The sequence below is a fragment of the Seriola aureovittata genome, chromosome 8 (assembly GCF_021018895.1).
Source record: "Seriola aureovittata isolate HTS-2021-v1 ecotype China chromosome 8, ASM2101889v1, whole genome shotgun sequence".
NCBI lineage: Eukaryota > Metazoa > Chordata > Actinopteri > Carangiformes > Carangidae > Seriola > Seriola aureovittata.
Genome location: NC_079371.1, coordinates 17,846,455 through 17,865,632, shown reverse-complemented (window position 1 = coordinate 17,865,632; position 19,178 = coordinate 17,846,455). Strand labels below are relative to the sequence as shown.

At 43.3% G+C, this 19,178-nt stretch overlaps 1 protein-coding gene across 2 annotated transcripts in view; it reads right to left on the bottom strand.

Annotated features, from left to right (window-relative positions):
- Positions 1 to 672: 672 nt before the first annotated feature.
- Positions 673 to 19,178, bottom strand: part of nexmifb (neurite extension and migration factor b) — a 50,752-nt gene continuing 32,246 nt past the window's right edge. Inside the window, exons 2-4 of one of the 2 annotated variants that reach the window (XR_008828386.1) lie at positions 12,916 to 13,046; positions 2,644 to 8,194; positions 673 to 1,649 (exon numbers count right to left, since the gene is read on the bottom strand). Coding sequence is in view for 1 of the 2 variants with exons in the window: in XM_056382243.1 (XP_056238218.1) it covers positions 3,972 to 8,194; positions 12,916 to 12,997 (4,305 nt within the window). In the remaining variant the exon portion in view is untranslated. Of the gene's footprint in view, positions 8,195 to 12,915; positions 13,047 to 19,178 lie in introns of both variants that reach the window. The other variant, XM_056382243.1, reaches the window with a different exon arrangement.

Genomic DNA, 19,178 nt, shown 5'->3' with positions numbered 1-19,178 from the left:
TAGACGATCCATCTTGTAATTTGCTTGCACCCTTATCTGCTCTGGGTGACTAAAGAACAAAAACAATGCTAATACCACCTGACAATTTTGGAGGCATACATCACAGGATCTGTTTATGGTCTGAGACACTATCTCCAGCTCCAATTAAGCACGCCAGAATGAGTTGCAGTGTGGACCACTCCAGCCCGGCTCAGAGTTATGGATGAGCAGTCACTCTAGCAATGCCTGACCCTGAGTGCTAATTAGATATGACATTAAAATAACATGAGCCAAAGCCAGACTTGTGCAGAAATTAAAATGCCTTTCGTCTAAAAATCTTCTAATGTAACAAATAGGGACAGACTAATTGGAATTGTTAAGGTTGTATTTATACTTGGACATTATGTGGCAAGACCAAACACTGAATATAACGGATTATATTCTTCGCCATTGCTATTAATGTAGTAGTAACACTTATGTGGGGGGTGCTACTTCACTCCTGCCATCTCAGTGAGCTGTCTGTAATACTAATTGTATATTAATGTAACCTTTATAATTATTATTTTGAATAGATTGAATTAGTTTGCAGAGAAGTTAATAGTATGGAGATTTTATGTCTACTTTTTAGTCTGTAGTTACTGGCTATTGCAAAGGGTGGGCGGTAAAAAACACAACCCAACTCTCTTCAGAAAGCAGCATTCAAAATCTTATTTTAATTTGTATATTTACTCCATAAACATTATTACAAAACTCAGCAAGTTACCAATATTACATTATCACCATACAGGCTTGATCACAAATATTTAAAACCTTTGCAACAGTTACAACAAAACAAAAAACAAAATAATACTCAAATAATTTACATGAAAATCTATAAAACAGCAAATTGTTCACAAATTATATTTTTTTTTCCAAGTTTTCATTTTTTTTTCTTTGCTTATTTGTGTTTTGCACAGTAACACAACACTCTCACAACAAGATCATGGTCTTATTACAAAACTCCCAACAAAATGTAAATATTTCTAGTTTTCTGTTGATACTTTCATATTTTGGTTTTTAAAACCAGAAACTTGTCATTGTATATCCTTTCCACTGCCCATAGAGGCGCATAAAAGGTTACTCACACACACAAATACTTCACAGCACTTTCTAAGAAAAATATACACTTACAAAATATGTTACAAATTGGCACACAAAAAATATACAAGATTTTGTAGTGTCAAGAGTTCATTAAGATTCCTTCTGGTAACAACTCTAGACAGTATATATAAAGCTCGGTAATCTTTTAATGAAAAGAGCAAAAGTAATTCCAATCATTGTCAAAGAATCATGAAGTGAATACATCAAACATAACATTATAATATACATTCATAAAGAGGGTTAGGTACCTAATCTATTTTGCATTTCTTTTTTTGTTAACTCTGGGAAAAAAAAGAAAAGAAAAGAAAAGAAAAGAATCAACAGCTTTCTTAGCACCATTAACATGAGGCAGCTCAACAGTGGCACATTTTTAAAAACAAAAAGAAGAGAAAAAAAGAAAAAGAACTATGAACTCAGAGAAGTACATTCAATTTGACAATAGGCAGAAATGAGAGAAGGCAGACTAAATGGGCTTGCAGCCCATGTGGATCTTCCCATCAGCAGCTTGTCTTGGTCCTAACCCTGATACACTGGAGAAAAGAAACAAAGGATCATGGCACAGAGGAGAGAAAGAAGAGACAGAGAAAGATTGATTATGAATCTTGCCATATGCAAGCAGTCAATTACTATCACCTGTGCGTCAGAATTACCATATCCAGTGTGACAAGGTCTGTTTTTAAATCAAGCTTCAATTTGTCCGCACATCTCCACGCAGCCTCATGTAATTACTGCTGTGTTTAAAAATAAAATTCAACGCTCAAAAGGGAGAGAAAATATAAGCCTATTGTTTGAGTATATATTTGTAAAAGATACCCTTTTAATCAGTTGACGGGGCTCTGCATTTCTCCTGAAATTCATTTATTACATAAAATCTAGCGATTTTATAGCCGCTTAAACATGATTGTAAGTTCCATTTTAAGGTGGATTTATTTAAGATGGTGAATGACCCCAAAGTAATTAATGTAAATGGCCTGGGTAAACACTGGATCCGATTTCTTTTTTCAATTTGTGCCCTTTTTGGCCTTGATTTTGACAAGATTTTCTGCCAAAATATTGACCCACTAAAACTGAGATAACAATTAAAGACAACATATAAAAGAAAGTACCTTTAAAAGAAAGAAGTTAAATTTAGACATTATGTAAAAAATGAACCAAAATAAACAGAGACTGAATACACCAGTGGTGCAACTTATGAACTATGGCAGTGTTAAGAAATTAATTACATGAGAATGTCAAGAAAAATTACTGTTTAAATTACCATTTCAGGTAAGATAGAAGTAAGATTCCCATGTGGAGCCAATGCAAAGACATGCTTTCCTTGATTTACAAGATTACTGATTCCATTTGTACTGAAGACTGCTTTCACATTCACATTAAATCTAACTGCAAAAATGTAATGTCCATTCACAACTGATGCGTGCATCAGAATCTCTATGAGTAATAAACCACCTTGAATTTCCAGTACAAAACAGCTATTCAATGAGGCACAGCCTCTGACAAATGACAAATAATTTCCTTGCTTACCCTCAAACATCTGCACTACACTCTCCTTGGTCCAGAGAAAGCTCATTTGAGCATCTCTTTTTTTTCCATCTTGTTCCTCTACAGTAGCCTTCAGAGCAGATCTCCCCTTTGCCTCTCTTTTGTTGCTTCTCAGTGCCAGGCGATGTTGAGGTAAATTGAATTTGGCAAACAAAGTGGGGGAAACGAGGAGAATTCAGAGTCTTTCTGATTTGGTTTAGTGAGTGGTAGTGTACCACTGCCAGCTGTTGGTGCCTTTCATCAGAGGAGAGAGAAAAGTCCCAAATAAAGAATTCCTGTAGTGGCAAGTCTCTGTAAGTAGTCTCCAACCCGAGCAGCCAATATTCCAATGGATAGAAAAGAGGAACAGCCAATATTCACACATATATAAGAGGTCATTTACACAGCATTGTTACTTTTGGCACATTGATTTTAAGATTATAATTTTCTTTTTTTGCAAATATTGCATGTCCCTGTACAACAACATTGACAAAAATACTCTGAGGGTGGAGCTTTTATGAATTTGCAAGGCGTAAAAATGTAAATTTAGATAACCAGTTCCTCTAAACTCCAGAAGAAAAAAAAAATGCTTGACAAAAGAAAATGGGGAGTCATTCCGACTTTGAGGGAAAAAAAAAAAAGACAATGTCTGATATGTCATCAATACAAAATGGTCCCATCTTGTTTTTCAAGATGTCTTGGGCTTAAATAGGGCTCATTAATTGTAGGTTTCCCTCTTGAAATGAGCCAGGCAGTGTATGAAGGACAGCAACAACAGGACATCCATATTCTGCATACAAAAACAGATGAGGAGGAGGGGTGCGTAGATGTCACTCAATGCATTTGTGTATATAGCTACATCTTTAGGGAAAAGGGGGAATAAATACATAATTCCGGGGAGTTAGTTCTGCTGAGAAAATACAAAAACAAAGTTCCTCAAAAAGGCGACAGAACTGTTTTCAAGGCTTATTCTTTTTTTTTTCAGACAAAAATAAAACAAAAACGACTATAAGAAGAACAAACAAAGCAGAAACAACAAAAGCAAGAAAAATGCAGCCATGGTCGTTTCAAATCTCAATCAAGCTTGACACAATCACTCAATAGGTAGTTTGCAAAGTACAAGAAGTTTTTCATGCAGATATTAATTTCCTCTTCGGGGGGGCGGGGTGGGGTGGGGGGGCGGGGGTTAAAAGGAAGTGGGAGTAGTCAGGGGGAACGTAGTACTCATGCAGCTCTGGCATAGCGTCAGTGTAGGTATGCTTGGGAGAGGGGGCTGAGCAGGTAGAGGGGGAAAGTGAGAAGGGGGTGCAACAGCAGCTGATAACAAAATATTACCTCAGTTTCTCAAAAGAGGTCATCAGTGCTATGTCCTTATTTGGGTCCCTCTCACCTCGCTTCCCCTTCAGTGTCTCAATCCGAGGAAACTTTGCACTGGTCTTGTGGCGGTACAGCTTTTTGTGTGCAGGCCCAGGGTTAATAAAGTTGGGTTTATCAAACATGTTACAGCCCAGAGCTAGTTGGGGGAATAAGGGATGAGAGGGGTTGAATTTGGCCTGGTTTTTTACTCCCTTTCCCCCAGCCTTTCTGCCTCTCCCAGCCCCCGTTAGCACGGCTCCTTTTTTCTTCAGGTCAGCCTCTGTGCCTGCCAAGATTTTGAGGGTCTTTAGGTTGAGGCTGTTGGCCTCGGAGGGCATACAGGCCTCCGACATGGGATTCCACAGTGGCTCAATGGAGGCCATCATGAACCTTTGGACCTCAGCCATGCCAGAGACAATGTTGGACAGAATATTGGAGGGCTCCTCGAATTCTCTCTGGTCGTCCCCTACCAGACTGTTGCTCTCTGACCAGCCGGTACCAGACCAGTCCCCAGTGCTGCTACTGTCAGTCAGGCCTGTGCCACAACCACCTGCCTGGTTCTTTGCTGCCTTCCCCTCTAACATGGCCTTTATCTTTTTGGTGGAACGCGAGTTCTGTTTAGGGGTCTTGACCTTTTCTGACTTGGGAGCTCTGGGAGCTCTAACTTTCTTTGGGCTCTGTCCTGCAGCTGTCTGTTTGCAATTGCCTTTCCTCTTTGACTTAATGCTTTTCGCACCAGGCAGCATCTCACCAGTCTGTTCGTCGAATTCGGTTACTCCCAGCTCCTTTTTATCTAAACCTAACACATCCTGACTGTTGAAGTTGTGCAGTGGAAACTGGCTTTCTTCCACTGTGTATGCATTTGCTGTGTGCTCTTGTTGCTGCATAACGTCACAGTTCCACTTTACCTCCCTGTTGCAGTCCATAGTCATATCATTCACATCCTGGAATTCTCCAACATTCCCTGCTATCTTCATCTCACGCCCCACCACCTGGGGGGACAGGTTGGGGGTCTCGGGAGGGGAAAGCTCTGACAGTGATGAGTGTCTAAACTTGTCAGGGGTGAAGTTGGAGATATCCAGCAGGTCTGAGGACTCCCTGAGTGGGGTAAGGGCGTCTACACTCTGCTGAATCACCACTTTAGGACTGCAATGAGCTAAGAAGCTGTCTCGGCCCTCCTCCTCACCCTCCCGCTCACAAGACTTGAGGCTGAGGGAGCTGTAATTGCTAGAGGAGGCTGACAGAGAGCCCACTGAGTCATAGCTGATGAGCCTGCCGTTGTCTGTGCACAGGGACCCTCTCTGGTATTGCACCTGGCCCTCCACACAGACAGTCTGACACACTTGCAGATCTGCCCCGGGCTGCAGCCCAGCCTCAGTCAGGTAGCTCTTCTCATAAAGCAGCCTGTCAGCCTCAGGGCTCAGCTGGCTGTAGTTAGACACTGGCAGGCTGTCGTTCAGGGGCACAGCACCGGGGAAGTTGTTGGGTAAGATGGGAGTCTCAGGCGTCTCTGGCCCAAAGCTCTGGCTGTGACTTGCGCAAAGCTGTGGGTGCCACATCTGGGGGAAGCTGGGGCAGTTCTGCGGAGACTGCTGGAGCTCGGATTCAGAAGGAGGCGAGAGGACGCAACTCTGAGCGAGCTGCAGAGACGAAAACTGTTTCTCCTCCAGGGACAGCGCCAGAGGATACTGCTGCCTAGAGGGCTGCTGGGGGAAATAAGAGATAGTTGCTCCACCAGACGAGTCTGTAGCATCTAACAGGGTCTGCAGGTAGCCCCCCGGGATGACAGGGACACCCGCTTCCACTTCCTCTGAGGAGGAAGCTTTGTCAGGAGAGCAGGTGGACGAAACAAAGGGGAATTTCTCCTCAGTTGTGTGAGCAGTGGCGGTACTGTCAGAGAAATGGGGTTTGACTGTAGTAGAGCTAATGCCTGCCTCTTCTAACCCAGCAGTAGGGTCCTCAATCTGTGCTGCAGCAACACAGGCATCCGTTTCATTTGTCACGCTCCTCCCCTCCTCTCCTTCTGCCTCTTTCATTTTCTTGCTCCTCAGCCTGGCTTCGCTTTTGAATTTCCTTATCCTGACTGTTTTATTTCCTCCCAATCTCCTCCCCTCCCTCTCCTCTCTCTCCTGGGAGCGGCTCTTGGCCGTGACTGTGTGCGTGATGGAGTTTGTGTCTAATGTGACTGGGAGGCCTGGGGCTGCTATTATTCCCCCTACCGTGGGGGTGGCCTCCTCTTTAGTGACACCTCCCTGGCCCTGATCAGAGAGAGGGGAGCCCTGTGCTGTTGCTGATTGCTCCACAGCGTGAATCCTCTGAACCTTAAGCCTGTTTGCAATCTTGTATTTCCTTTTGGGATGACTAGAATTAAAAGGGCGATGATGGCGTCCGTTTAGATGAAAACCTCGTTGTTGTTTATCTCTGGCAGCCAGCTTAAGCTGTTCCTGTCTCTCTCTTTGCCTCTCCTGCCAGAAATCCTTCAAAGGAGCCAGTGTCTCATATTTGCTTACTGAGTCGGCGGTTAAGCTCACAGTAGCATCCACAGGGTCTAACTTGCCCAGTTTCACTGACATGAGTCTCTCTCCTTTAAACCTGTTGATGATGATGTACTTGATGACCACGGGTGGCTCTTTGCGACAGGATTTCCGACGTTTTTTGGGGCACCAGTCAACATCCTCCTCCTCTTTCTGACCAGCAGGAGCTTTCTCCTTTTTCTCTGCGTTCTTCTCACTCTCGAGCGAGTCAACATCATACAAGTAATCATCACTGTATCGAACCTTTCTCTTGGAGCGCAAGCCGTAGTTAAGAGGGTTGGAGGGGCTGAGGAATCTCTTTGAGTGGCCCTTTTTAAATTTGCCCTCCTGCAGGGTGTCTGAGGAGGAGCCAGTGCAGGAGCTGTCATCGCTGAATTCTCCCGACTCCTCTGTAGAATTGAAGTCCATTAGGTAATTGACTTTGGGAGTGGACATGGGTGAGCCCTGGGAGCCATCAAGGGGGCTCCTACCACTGCAGTCCCCAGCCTTTCCTTCCTGTCCTGTCTCCAGGATGAGCTCATCAGTTTTAGGCTGAAGCTCCTCAGCACTCCTCCTCAATACTCCCACTCCTTCCTCTTTCTTGGCACAGTTGGCCAGGACACTAGGGAAGAAGTTGAACTGTGTCTCCTCCTGGAGCACATTTGTTTTTTCCCTCATGTTGTCCTGGAAAGACTCATAACGAATCTTCAGCGAACAGACATCGCTGCTTAAAGTTGAATCATCGTCCTCATCATCAAATAGATTGTCAACATCTTCCTCAGAGAAGAGGTTGACTGACAGTTCGTTCTTAGAACAAAGGTCCAGCAGCTCCATCTTACTCTCACTGATGAAGGACTCAAAATAGCCCCAGTCCTGACCGGCATTAGCCAGCAGAACCTCCTCTCCGCTCACTTTGTCCAGTAACAGTCCCTCATACAGGTTCTTAGCTGTTGCATCATCCTCTGGATCATCACAATCCTCTGTTGTTTTGTTTCCATCCACTCTCTTGCCCTCACCTGGGGCTTTCGGCAGAGGAAAGCTAAGTAGCTGGTCAGAGAGGAGTTGTTCTCCGTAGTGACTCACTGCCTCCCCCGCATGGCTCAGGCACTGGATGCTGATGTTGTTGATGTCGGAGAAGTCCTCTCGGCTCACATCCCCTATCCTTACGCTTAGCCCGGACTCTGTGTCAGGGTTGGCGTTAGGGTCATGAGGCGGGTTCTGGATGGAATTAGGGTCAGTAGCATCACGGGTTTCAATGAAGCAGCCGAGGCAGGTGCGGGAAGGCTGAAGAAGACACTCCTCTGTCAGGGCAGACACAGTGCCAGGCTCCATCATTGTAGCTGACAGAGGGAGGGCAATGGGCAGCGGAAGGGGAGTTTTCTGGGTCTCTCCTGTTGAGCCCCAGGAAGTTAAATCTGGGGTGGGAAGTGATGTAGGAGTGGGAGTGTGGTGAAGGTGGGGGACTACAGTTGGAGAGTCATCGGAGGCAGGGCAGGGGGCCACTGTTAGGCCCAGAGAGGGGTCAGTGCCAATGGGCAGGGGGAGGGTTGGCGATGAAGGCGTGGTCCTCTGGTGTGTTGAGCAGGCCTGCTGGGAAGTCTCTGCGGCAGGAGGAGGTGAGGATGGAGGGAGAGCAGCATCAACGAGCCCGCACAGACTCAGATCACCACCCTGCTCACATACCCCTAAGAGAAAAGAAAAAAGAAAAAAAGATTTCAGCTCTTTGAACCATAAGTCTGAAGTTAAATTACATTGTTCTTTTTCTGTAGTTACACTGACATTTCCTCTGGGCTGCTGAAATGCAATTAGTGTCAATTAACCCCCTAGAGCTCAAAATGTCATTTTGTGATGCCAGCCTTAAACATTAATTTTCAGTTTTGGTACTAGATTCAGTGAGAGGTTTAGTAATGTCAGGTTGGGTCTACAACTGTATACTGCAGTACTGCTGGATGTTCAAATGTAAAAGTCTGGACCAGGCAAGACTTAACAAAGCCACACTAAATTCACACCAAATTCTCAGAACACATGAAGTGAAATCTCCTGGATCCTGTTAAGTTAACATGCGAACATGAAAGTGATAAAGAGCTGCTAAAAGTTCATTTGTTCTATTTATTAAAACAAAATGATCGTTTTTTTGCAGCTTACGGGAAGCAATTTCTCAGAGACAACAACTCTCTCTCTCTGAGTGTCCTGGAAGTGGGTGTTAGTGATCAATGGGATGACTTATACAATTATACAACATTTGTTTCATGAGATAACAGTTACTAAATGGTTTGAAATTGGCGTTAAATAAAGCTTTCATTCATAGACAGAGTAAGAAAAGGCACTCCAAACTGTTAAACATGATGACAGTCCAGAAATCATCTACTTTATGGAAACAATATACAGTAACAGTACTGTGGTATTGTCTTACTTTACCAACCCAAGAGCAATGTATGACATCAATATAATGCAGTCGTCTTGGTTTACCTCCCCCTCCTTTTAGCATTTCATCCGTATAGACACAGATACAGCTTAACTGTGAAGTAACAAGATACCGCAGAATTACACAGCAACAATAGCAGTAATGACTAAATTGAAAGTAGGTTTTGGTGATTTTCTGCAGGTCGATTGTGACAATGTCTTAATCAGTTGAAGACATCCATCTGATGAGTAACAATCAAAACCCACAGAAGCGGGCTTGTAGCAGCAGGCAGATAGCTTTGTTTGCTCTGCATAATTAGATGACAGCAGAGGAGGCAGGTACGTACACATGGGACACGACAGGCCCATATGTTGGAGACTGTATAACCAATATCATCTACACCTGCCTCCCTCTACAATCCCAAGCTGCTGCCTCACACACATATTCTTTAAAACCATGCCAGAAGAAAAAAATGAAAATTGAAAAACATACCACAGCAATTAATGTGTTCACAGAGGTTAACTAGCAACGTCCCCCATTTTAGGATGGATGCGCCTAATCATTATTGAGGTAGTGATAAATGCTTGAGGGGAAGACTGCTTAACAAACAGCATTCAACATGGCTGTATTGGTGGTGAGTAAATCTTTGAATATGGATATGATTTGAGAGTGATTTAACGAGGTAATGAATTTTCTGAGAGCTGGTCTCTCTGGGTCTGCGGCCTGCAGACACATTGGAGCAACCAGAACGCCTACTAAAAGCATACAACTGCGCTACTGTCATCCTTAATGAAGAAAACCTCAGGAGAAATATGCATCTTCCCTCTTACTCTCGGAGTCAGAAAACTGTTATAGCAGCAACTTGTCAGAGGCTGCAGAAGCAACACAGCGAGGCGTTTGCCATCAGTTCCCTTCAATCTGTGAGCCAAAATGACCTCTGAGCAAAAGCATGCTACTGACACATTACCAGCCACATGGCATCGTATGGCACTTATTGTAGAGACAAGAGCAAGACTACAATTACATTTTCCAGGCGTGGACACAATTCATTCGGATTTATTTGGTATTATATGCAAATAGTCTCAGTACTTGAAATCTACCAAGTAATTTTCCAGCACTCATAGACAAGACACATAAAAAGAAATGATTACTTATCTCTTTCATTAGCCCTACAAAAAAAAAAAGCAAGGCCACAGAAAGAGGGAAATTACAAAAAAGGGGAGAAATTAACTTCCTTTCTCCCCCCATGCTCGCATGAAACCTAAGCTGCCACCTAATATTGCCAAAAGATTGTTCAAAATTGCTGTGAAACATTAAACTCATATTGAAAAATGTGTTTCCTCAGGGTTTATAATGGATTAACAATCTATCCTATCCAATGTGTGCGTGCATGTGATTTTCTGGTGTGTGTGTGTGTGTGTGTGTGTGCGTGTATGAGAGAGAGAGAAATAGAGAGAAAGGGTGTGTGTGCATGCGTGGATACATGTGTGTGTGTGATAGAGTGTGAGTATTGGCTTGGGGGTATAGTGTTATCGAGAGGCCATCTGTCTCCAGCTGGACCATTAGCTCTTCAGCTGTTCAGAATGTGCCACAGATCAGTCAGTCAGACAGGTACACAAACACACACACACTCTCACACACACACACGGGTTCTTACGACGATGACTGTAGCTGACAAATTGAGTTTGACATTAGAGGTCAAAGGGGGATCGGCAGCCTCATATTCACTGATACGGTACAGCATAATGTTAGCACTGCATCTATGCTGGCAAATGTAAACAAGATAAACATCCAAAATGCTCACTGCTGCCAGAATTCAATATCTAGCTTACAGAAAGAGCTAATAAAAAAAAACAAGCTTTTGTGCACTCTGAGATCATTCTAACACAGTTGTAGTTTTATCACTGTGTTATTAGGAGAAGTGCTCCTTGAATAGAAAGTGAGGCTGGATGTGACACAGCTCATGCAAGCTGGCATGGACATTCACCACTGAACATATGGAAGAACCCCGGCTGCTGGCAGGTGGCGGTGATCTTCTGATCCCCGGCCCTGCCAAGCCCAGCCATGCTAGACAGCCCAACCACCGCCAAACTAGACCAGACCAGACCAGCCCAGACCAGTTAGCGCTCGGAGCTCTCAGATTCTCCTCTCCCGCTTTCTAGCCATGGCAATTCAGGGCTTCATCCACCTGAGGTAAGCTCGATTCGCCCTGTGCCAGGCGGCTCTCCGGGGAGATGAGCCCATGCAGAGGGACATGGTCATGGACATGAGGAGAGAGGCAAGTTGGCGTCTGAGGCCTCATCTATTAGTGTGTCAGATGCCACACATGCACTCACAGCCACACATGCACATACACAGATATTTCCATCTTTTCCTCTCATCACTTCATATACACTTTATAAATAGGACAAAAAAAAGAAAATATAAGTAACTGTCCATATGAAGGGACCATCTGTCCCTGATATTAACATAATTAAAATCATACATCATTTCCACCTGACCGACGGAATAAAAGAGCTCAGATATCACATTATGAAGTATAGTGCAGATGAAAACAGCTTTCTCCTTTTAATGACTTTTTGAAATCATTCCATATTCCCACCCCACCCCTCTTTCCATCCAGTCTTCCTCCCTTTTCTGCTCACTATCTCCTTCCCTTCCAGCTCCCCTGCTCCTTATCCCTGTGATATGGATGCTTTGACAGTGGTAAAATGCCGAGCTAGCCGTTCTGCAGCTCAGCCACCCGGGGCGTTCCCTCATCCAGCTGGTAGGCCAGCCACAGAAGCCTCTTGCTACCTTTTGCTCCATCTTCACTATATGACATTTTGTGAATGGTGGGGGGAAATCAATCCAGCCAGTACAGGATGTTCATAACAAGTGGTGAGTAACTGCAGCATGATTCATGGCCATCTTCCTCAGAGAGCTGCCCTATTCCTGCTCAATGGAGCTGCTTTCACCCTTTCCTCTACTTCTCTTTTTCCTACTCTCATTCTCCATCCTCTCTCTCTCTCTCTCTTTCTCTCTCTTTTCCTCTCAGTGCATCTCAAGGAACAGACTAGTGCCGGGGATAATCTGTGTGATTCTCACAGTGGGAACAGGTCAGTCCCTAGTGAGCCAGACCAGAGCTGAAACACTAAAGATAAACCTCATTGAAGGATCAGTGGTGCTTGATAGAGGTAAACTATAGGGGGCAGTAGGTAGTGGTCAAATGAGTTCAGGAAAATGCACAACAACAGTGTGGCTTTTAGTCCAGTAAAGGGAACGGACCGTACTGCAAATGTACATGGATTAATTTGAATTAAGTTTTTATCAAGAGCTTACACCATGTAAACATTATTATTTAGTTTATGAGAATACACAGAGGGGCAGGGGGTGCAACCTAAAAACAAAAACTGAACAAATAAATAAGTCTGAATAAACAGTATTTCACACCAAAACCTTAATTTGCCTATGCTAATGAATGTGAATGAGTGTGAAAGAATTAATGGCTGCTCCCTTTTTCACATTTGCACCTTTTTATGCCGAAAGGTGGATGTCATATTTCTGAGTTGTGGAGGCATCGGCAGAGAGGATTAACAATAGCTTAAAAAGCTTCATTCAATGTTTCTTTTCCACTTTTCATTTAAAAAAGACAGGATGTGTTTCACGTTCCCCATATCTTGTCAAACAGCTTAAAACTGAGGGTGAAAAGCTAATTCAAGAAAGCGAGTTCCATGGTATGCGGTAATACTAATTGTCTTTTCAAAGTTTTCAAGCTGCTGTGAGAGAAACTGTTGTCATTAAGCTTTCATTTATTCTAACGAATGCTTGATTATTCTCGAGAAAATTAAAATTTCTTCTCTTAGGTCAACAACCAAGTATCTGTAAATGTTAGAAGCAAATTTTCCAAGAATTAAAAGGCAAAATTACCATTTTCATCTTCATTGCTCAGTTTAACAAGAAGTTATGAGTAATGAATGAATATTATGTTTACAAGCTGTAAAAAACGTGAATAGTTTTCACCTGTATTCTCCAGTACATTTGCATTCTCTGGTTCTGAAGTCTTCACAATCAATGTGAGACTGCTGTCTGTTAACACATCCATCAATACGGCCCAACGCTGCACCTCCTACGCATCATTTTGACTGTCCCACCTGTTGAAAGAGAAAGCCAGAGAGAAACAGAGAAGACGGGGAGAGAAATACAAAGAGACGTGAGTACGAAGGTAATCAATAAAGGGTGACTGCCATGTCTCTAATGCAGAATAACATTAACAGCACAACATTAGATTTCAACACAAAAAACGACTGACACAAGAAACAGGCAAACGCAAAGTTGCAGTAATTGTAGAAAAAGCTCCAAACATGATAGAGACATCAAAGAAGCCCTTGGGGCACCAAACAATCAGTCATTTCTTCTCTGTATCACAGACTCGTGTCTAAAATTAATTTAAACTTTGCCAACCAAGAAAGTACACAAAGAATCACAGCTGAGATCACTATGGCAACTGTATGCCATACTATCCTATTTTAAGCTTCACTTAACATTTTTAGCAGAGTTGTTAACCTATGCGAACCTTACATAGGCGGCTCTGAGCATATTTGTTTATTGTAATTAGCTGACTCCCTCCCTTCTGTGTGCTTCGGCAGCAAGAGAACCAACCCGCCTCAAAGAGGAGAGACTAAAGAGATGTGAGTGAGGCGGTGACAGCAACTGTGAACACTAACAATACTTTTTACTGTAGCAAGCGATTGTGAAAGTGGGGGTGGGGATGGTTGTGTGTATACGTAGCAGGATGTAGTGTACTAGGCACGATGTCATACAAAACAATACGTTCAAGGTAAAGGGAGATAGAGAGGGTGAAGTTTATCAGCCTCTTGGAATCGGGTGGGGTGGCAGAGAGAAGAAAAGGCATATTAATCTAGAGTGACTCCTGAAGGAATAATGACGGCACGAGAGACCATGGGCCACTAAATGATGAGCATTTGATGCTGTGGCCTCCTGCCTGTTTGTATTGTTTTCTTTTTTTTTTCAGCTGCTGCAGTCCCTCTCTGGAGGAGTGGTGCTGCAGGAAGACAAATGAGCCAGGGGAGGGGATCTAATAACATGATCTCCTTGTGGTGTGAAAAGGGTGGCTGGGAGATTAAGACAGACGGCAGACAATAAGACAAAGGTAGTGTGTGGCTGACTACAAACAACTGCCATCTCTTTCATCCTATTGCTTCTAAATGTCATTAGCTGTTCACTGACCTGAGCGGCAGAGTTACCTGAAGGGAACCCCTGCTTCAGCTTATACTAGCAGACACACCGGCTCAGTGGGTAATTACCTCATGAGCCATCACATCTGCTCATGTGTGCAGCAGGTACAGGGACCCTGTAGGTAGACCCAGCTAGAACCTGTTCTTCTCTTCATTGAGAAGCGCTTTTACTCCTAAAGCTGAAGCTTAGCTTAGAGATGGTTTTGAGGTCATCTTGTACCAATTCAGTGCACAGAGAAACTGAAATTCTACATTTGGCAATAAATACATCTTCGACAAAGCATGAATTGGAACTGGACATCCCCTCCTGAACTGGCTGGCCCAGAAGAGCTAAGCACGGCCTTATCAATGCAATAATCTGTAGGACTCTGAAAAAAGGAAGTCACAGTAGCACCCTATTAAAAATAGGCTGTAGCCACCGTGCAGTGTGTGTCTGAGTGGCAGTGACACAACACACAGCTGGGATGCTGGTCAGGCTACAGAGGTCCTGCCAGAGCTCAGCGCCTAGAGCTGCTTGTGGATGTGTAGCAAGGTCTCTGCATGTATGTGTGTGTGTGTGTGTGTGTGTGTGTGTGTGTGTGTGTGTGTGTATGTGTGTATGTGCGTGTGTGTTTATGCCCAATTGCATGTGTGTTACACAAAGCCCCAAGGCCGAGGATCCACAGCATCAGCATCCACTGGCAGAAGCTGCACATACAATCACATGAAGAGAGAAATAGAGAGAGACGGAGAGACAACACTCCCAACACCCCTCCTGCCAGCCAGCTTCACTGCCTCAAATGTGTTTATTTTCCACATTATTCATGATTCTCCTGTATGCTCCCCCTCTCTCCCTCCCTTTACCATCTCCACCACTCTGTCAAGACCTGACGAGAGGCCATTTCAATAATGAAGATGGACTAACTGCAATAGAGAGTGCACATAAATTGGAGCTACAGCCAACAAGCATGTCCAATTTGCCAAGCGGTTAAGCCTGATGTCTGGGTGCAGCTTTAAGAGAGCACCGCGGCTGCCGTCAACAGGTTTGTGCCGACCTGATTCATCCATCCACATCATTAATACTTCACAGAGGGCACCACCATTTAACTCTGCAGCAGGAAACCGCTCTTTAAACACCACACATTAGGGCACGTAATCACTGTGCATTCATTTCTGGAGCATTCAGCAGGTGCAGGAAAATGGCTAGTGCTTCTGACCTCTCTATTGTTCTTGCGTGTGCGCCGCGGTTCTTTGCACGATGCGAAACAGAAATAGAGACAAAGAGCAGAGAGTGGGAAAAGCCAAACGGAATGATTAGGATTTGATTTATACTTTTAAACCCTCCTCCAACTCCTCCACACACCATGTGTTAATGTGCAAGCTGGATAACAAGATAAGAACATGTTTACTCGTGCTATATGGAACTTATCAGCACCACAATCAAATTCCTGCAAGCCTCTTCCTCTGTCCTCGTTTCAATGCATTTCTCTTCGATACGATTGCATTTCTCTCCAATGAAGCAGTAACAAGAGGGATGGCTGGTGTGGGATCGTGTATAATTGCCGAAAATACGAAGCAAGGTCCCACAGCAGTAGTATATGTCGGTACAAAGGGCTCATTGTGTCAACAAAGTGAGAGAGTCAGGGGCCAAGGAATAGATCCCCAACAGAGGAGCTCTCAAAGAGGGCATAGCGCCACAGGGAACACTGATCCAAACAGACAGCGCTGAAATGGCGACTCCTCTTTTCAGCACAGGTATACAGTTTCAGAACAGGTTCACCGGCTGGCTGCAGACAGGCTGAGTAACCTGCCTCACACGCAACTCACGGTAATACTCTTGAGCTTGTGAGCTCGCAGCAGTACGTGTTGGGAGTACAGAGAAACACAAATCCAATACAGGCACAGGTACACAATAATACATAGAATACATTTTTTTAAATGACACGTACACATTGTATTCGCAGACACATAGTCACAGGTATGAACTTCTTCGTCTTTCATCTTACAGGCCTGAATTTTTTATAACTGGGAAGAAAACATTGACAGAACACTACACTGTGAATGGTAGTGAGAGTCTAGGCTCCTTTTTAATACAAGTAGAGACTCTTCAATGTCAAGTACAATTTTTTCAAATGCCCAGGTCTATGAATTTAACCTGTCCTACTGTTTTGAAGAGAGTAACCATTCTCCAGCACTCAGAGACGAGCTGCAGATCTCTCTTTCTGAGGGAGGACACGCAAACTCCACACAAACAGGCCTCTGCTGTCTTGAGGTCAGGCAGCAGTGCTACCAGCTGAGCCATCATGGCACTTCATTTGTTTCTCCATCCTTGTCATCAGCTAACTGTTGATGTTCTCTTGTTAATTCATAGGTGGACTACAGAGCTCTTGCATAGCCCCCTCCTGTTAACGTCTCTGTTCCTTCTCTGTTGCAGAAGAAGCAGTAACTCTCTGGTTCTCTCCCTCCCACTCTTTCTGTTTCTCTCTCACAAACATGAGCATTGTTCTGTCGAAGGTCAACAGTTCTCCTTACAACCGATATGTCAGAGCTCTCCTCTTCCGAGGGTCCTGACTCACCAAGCCAACCTCAAAGAGGCAGCGCTGCCAATGGCTGACAGATCAAACACTTTGCATCAGCTCATGCCGGATTATTCCCTCTATTAAATTCTTCAATCGAACACATCGCAAAGACCGTAGCCGACCGCCTGTTGACCATCAGCTTGTACGTATGTTATGTGCCTGCATGAGCGGGAAAACCAAGTGAGTTGTTTGTACTTGGGGCTGGCTGATACAGCTGAAATAATTTTCCTTTTCCTATATCAATAAGGTATCTGTGAGAAATACATCAGACAGAACGTATAACACGAACTTAAACACGTCTTAATTGATTTCGGCCAATTGGGGGCAGTACAACAATCTATAAACACAACATATTATATATCACCTATAGGAGTTAAAATGCTGAACATATTAGCAAACAGTTGCCTCAAGCAGATAAAGGGCAAGTTTAGCATTTATTTCTTTGTGTTTGGGTTTGTGTCCATCTGATGAATATAAGTGCAGTGTTCACTCTTTTTTTGCTCTGTGTTGTTCTCCACCAACTCCTGAGGGAAATAATCTGATCCTTTAGCTGATAAATGCTCCACCAGCTATTCACCAGTCTGTCTACTGTTTGATGGTGACTAGGTAGCATACAGTGTAGGTTTTTATAGTTTTTTTTTTCTTGCTGAGTAAAGCTGCCTGCAGAATCTAGAAACAGCGGTGATGGGGCGGTGAGACTGAACCAAAACAAGTTGCAGCCGTAAAATAAAAACAATGAATTAATAAATACTATTAAGATCCATGGAGGTGAGGGGAATTGCAGTTGGGTCATAATTCTCTGTGGGTTCATCACAATCCCAGAACCCTTTCATATTGAATGTATTTTTATTCGTTGTTTATAAAAAAATATTGATTGCAGCAGCTTTAAATTATTATTTTATAATTACAATTTGCTGAGACTCATTATCAGTATTTTGGACTACATCACGTTAAAACAGAATTTGATATGATTCTACAAACACAAAACAATAACAATGGATATAAATATATCATTTATAACCCTCTTTGTAAACCAAACACATTACAGAATCAAATGTAGAACCTAAAACAGCAGCTCCTGAAATTTGGTGGCTTAGTGTGTCAGGGCCATAATAGATCTACAGTATGTAGGCTTAGGTGTCCTGAATCATGCCCGTTTTTTTTTTTTGTTTCAGCTGCCTCTCAACACAAAGCTTCAGTTGGCCAACTCTGTCATAAGGATTGCTTGTCAGGCAATATCTGTGCCGCAGCTGAAGACAAATCTCAATGATTCTGTCTCATGTTGAGAGAGAGAGCAAAAAAGAAAAATCCCACATTCTTACCTTAATTCAGTGGTGCTGTCTACATGTGCGTCTGCTACCGGACGCCCTCTCTGCCAGATGTTTGGTGCTGTATTTGATCAAACATCCACACCTAAAATCCCTGACATAGCCACGGTGATGGCAAAGATATGGTATCTGCTTGAGATAATCATCGTCAATCACAGGCGGCTGAAGAGCCCAGGAAGCGTCTGATAGGTAGAGATTCAGTATGAATCAGGATTATAGAGCTGGATCTTTATCAGCACAGCACAACCTGCAGAGCCAGACCTGGACAAATGCAGCCAGTGCTACCTCTAAAGGCTCCATCTGCCTCAGAATAAAGGTGCAGATATGTCAGAATCCAGCTCTTTCTCAGGAGACTGCTCAGACCATTAGTATCTTTCTCTTAATGAGATTGCGGGACTGCTGAGATATAGTACATGAGTGACACTTCGAGGAAGGATTTAATCCTAGCTCAGTGTGGCTTCGGAGACGAGTGGATTTTAACTCTCTCATCTGCTTTTAGCCCACATCTCCTGAAATTTTCTCAGTTTAATGTCTACTTAAAGGACCATTTTACCAACTCATTTGTGGACATCTTGTTAATTGTTTTGGATATTGAATCAATAATGTTTGCCCTGTGGATTATACGGAAATATGGAATTTCATTCATGGAAAACAGGAAATTCTCTAGTTCATACGACACTAAGATCCCTAAGATCATTAAGATTATGTGATGAAACTAAAATCCAGCTGTGGTTTGCTTTGAGGTTCTTGCAAGAAGACAAACTGAAATGGCCTTTCTATTCTTTGTACTATAGGTATAGTTGGTAAGGGTTTTAAGGTATCATTTTACACACGATGTTCCAAATGGAAGTAGCTTTTTAAACTTTTTAAGGACATTGTAATTTGCTACAACATAGCCTTAACTTACTGCAAAACAAGTGCAACTAGGCAACATGGATAGCTTTGACCAGCAAGTCAAAGTCAAAGCCACAATATCATAGTCACAATATGATTCAATACCACATATTATCTCTGGAGAAAATACTACCTTTGCAACACATATAAAGTTTATCTATTCTATGCACCCTGCACTAAATACAGTTACATTAAAACCTTATTGCTCAATTGTTTTATACTGTATTACATTACAAGTTGTTTGCTAC